A 3,343-nucleotide genomic window follows, 5' to 3' on the forward strand; every position below is an offset into this window, starting at 1 on the left:
TCATAGTCATTGGTTCCTGTCAGACCTCAGTTACCTGGGCCCCACTGTACGTTTGCCTTGAGAAGTCTCCTATTTCCATATGTCCCATCCCTAGCAGCCTCTGTAGTCTAGGGGTAACGTTCCACCTCGTGACTCAAGGTACGCGGGTTCAAACCCAGCGGAGGCCGTGGAATTTTTAAGGGCGGAAAAATTCAGGGAACAAGTCCTCCATGAGGGACTTTAAACCGTGGGTCCCATGTCATAGCTTTATGGCATGTAGAAGGACCTCATATCCCAAGGGGACCACTGAGCCAAATTCAGGACATTTCCTGCCCAACAGTAGTCTGTAACGCCTCTGGTAGATGGGGGAAGCATCGAGATACCGCTGAGCCAGTAGAGGCCGAACTAGCTGGCTGAGTCGGGACTGATGGCATGCACCAGTACCGGTAGGGAATAGAGACTGGTAGAATATCATAGGGGGACGCACAATGGACCAACAGTTGGTCTAAGTGCATGGAGAAACCCACCCTCTCCAATACAATACAATACAATTCAATGTCCCATCCCTGAGGCATGGATGTCAGGTCGAGAACAATCACGAGGAAGACCAAGATGAAGATGGGAAGCAAGAGGTCAGGAAAGATGTCACACTGAGTGAATGAAGAGTGGGAGGAGAGGAAGTGGAAATGACAAAGTCAGTCACATTATGCTGTGCATAGTTGGCAGCCATTATAGCTACTAGGCAGTGGGCTGGACGACAGTGGATTCAGGGTTTGATTTCTGGCAGGGGGAACAGATTTTTCTCCTCTACCCAGTGTCCAGACCACTGATTCAGGGGCCCACCGACCCTTCTGTCCAGTGGGTGCCAGGAGTTGTTTCATGACGAGTAAAATGACTGGGATGTGAAGCTGACCACTCACCTGCATCTAGTGTCAAGGTTAAGGATGGTGGAGCCACACCCCCACTTCACCATACACCTTCATGACATTGAGTGTTATTAATTAGGCTGAGACACAACTTTTATAACTTTTGTTTTCTCACATATTTGTTGTGTCAGAAATGTTTGCAACAAAAGTTATGGACCTCAGTGGCATCTGTTTTATGTTAGGAATGATGAACTGGTATCGAGAAAATTGGCAGTTTGGGGTTAGCTTCCTATACACTGTAGGGAGATTCATATGTTACAATGTTTGAGGCATGGCTGCTGATGTTGCATTAGCCAATAGGAGATGTGCTGTGTTGCTAAGTTCAAGTTGCATACTGCAAGCTGCAGGATCAAATGTCATGTGTGGTCAAACTTCTTGAACTCTAATCAGAAACGGACACAGGCAAATGGCCGTGTCTTTCTGAACGCGTAGGAGCAAACCCCACATTTCTAACCCAAGTGGTTAGCATTTAAGCCTTTTTAATTTTCTAGTAATAATTGCTTATTTTTATCCAAGTTGGTCATGCTTTTGATACCACTTTTGGGGCAGCATATTCAGGATACAGGTTAAGATTGTTTTTTTTATTTCATAGAGCATAGTTTAGAGAGGGTTAATTGCTTTTATTCTAATTTCATAAGCAATTTGTGTGCTAAAATATATTAGCACTTCATTTTTTACTTATGATAACGGAGTTCTTGCCTTTGTCTTTCCTTTTGGCTTTATTAATTGTTCAGACTTGTTGGAACTGGTATTTTACATCACAGAGGCTTGCCACCTCAGTTCTGACAATATAAACTGTGCCAAAGACCAGGAAAGGGTATAATTTATTTTGTCTTTCACTCTCTCCCAATGCCAAGAGATATGTTTCCTGCTGTAGGTGATGTGCTGGACTTCTTAGAGCTATAATGAAATCTGTATATCACTGAGCACCAAATTTAAAGAAAATGCATTCAGTAGTTTTCTAAGAAAAACATAGATGGGCATGGTTGAGTTTGAATCTCAGCCTGCAGATGGGCTGTGCTGACTGAGGGTTTTGTAGTTTTCTTCAGTCCCTCCAAGCAAATTTACTCATCTAAAACATCTCGGAGAGTATGTCATTCCAAGTTTGTTCAGCAGAGTCTTCAGTATGACGAGTCTGATTCTTGTCATATTTTGAAGATTTTAATAACTTCCTAATCATGAGGACAATTTGTATCACCCTTCCTTGATGATGAACAAGAAACAATATTTACCACAAATTAAACCATAACACCTTCTTTCCATGTTTTCTGATATTTATTATTCACTCATGAGATCTTGATGCTGTGTAGTTTGAGCAACTGATAGCATTGTTAAGGGAACTACAAATGATATTGGATAGACTGCCAGGTATTGTTAGAATGATCAGATCAAGAAGGATGAAATGTATAGGGCATGTGGCATGCATGGGAAAGAATAAAAGTCAATATAGAATTTTGTAGGAAGACCTGTAGCCAAGGAACTGTGAAGAAAACTTAGGTGTAGGTGGGAGGGTCAAATTAGAATGGATCTTAAGGAGCAGGTTGGGAGAGCATGGAATGGATTCATCTCTTTCAGGATGGGATCAATGGAGGGCTGTCATGAATGTTCGGGTGTAATAAAATGCTGATAGTCTTAACTAATTGATTAACTAAGCAACTGTTAGCTTTTTTCAGAAGGACTGTCCCTTGAGTTAGATATGACTTGCTCAATAGGTGTTCGTTTTATGTGTGTGTTCAGGGCCAAGGGAGCCAGTAACACTGCAATGCAAGCCTGTGTTACCACTGTGGAGCCCACCAGTGATAAGATTGATTGTCCCAGAAAATGGAAGGGGTTTGGGATGAGCTGAAATGTGATCATGTTCTGGTTCACTTTGGGAAACATAAGAAATATAGACAGTAACATTTGACATGTTTAAGTTTACATGTTTTTAACATGAATTTCATTCTTACTAAGTGGCTCTGCGGGCACTGACATGTTGGCGAAGTTTTGTTGTCACATTGAAATAACTTGTCATCTCTTATCAAACATCTGCATACATTAGCTTCAGCTTCTCGAGGTCCTTCTCACTGAATCCTTCTCTTTGTCCTATTTCGGCATCCTTATCCTGCAGTATTAACAAATACTTACATTTTAGTTACAAGCTCATTTGTATATTCTCAAGGGGAGGGGAAATATATATCTATGTGTGTGTGTGTGTGTGCGCGCACACACATTCTCATGCGCACACACACACACATTGAAATTCACATTTGACGCATCTTTGGGAAGGAAAGGAGTGACACACAAAACAGTGGAAAATGTTTCGTATTATATGTAAGGTTATTTAACGATTCCATCAGTACTAAGAGAACACAGCACCCGATGATAGGATAATTGAAGAAAGTGGAGCAGTCTTCTTTTTTTTATTGCTAGTGGGGTGGGACTAAGTCCCTTGTACT

General features: G+C 41.7%; 1 protein-coding gene across 1 annotated transcript in view; it reads right to left on the reverse strand.

The window, feature by feature from the left end:
- Positions 1-1,987: 1,987 nt before the first annotated feature.
- LOC111865049 (zinc metalloproteinase nas-13) overlaps positions 1,988-3,343 on the reverse strand; it is a 10,370-nt gene continuing 9,014 nt past the window's right edge. Inside the window, exon 6 of the mRNA XM_023852771.2 lies at positions 1,988-3,009. Within this exon, the coding sequence (XP_023708539.1) occupies positions 2,926-3,009 (84 nt within the window). The 3' untranslated portion in view covers positions 1,988-2,925. The remainder of the gene's footprint in view (positions 3,010-3,343) is intronic.

Source organism: Cryptotermes secundus, unplaced genomic scaffold (genome assembly GCF_002891405.2).
Source record: "Cryptotermes secundus unplaced genomic scaffold, Csec_1.0 scaffold971, whole genome shotgun sequence".
Classification (NCBI taxonomy): domain Eukaryota; kingdom Metazoa; phylum Arthropoda; class Insecta; order Blattodea; family Kalotermitidae; genus Cryptotermes; species Cryptotermes secundus.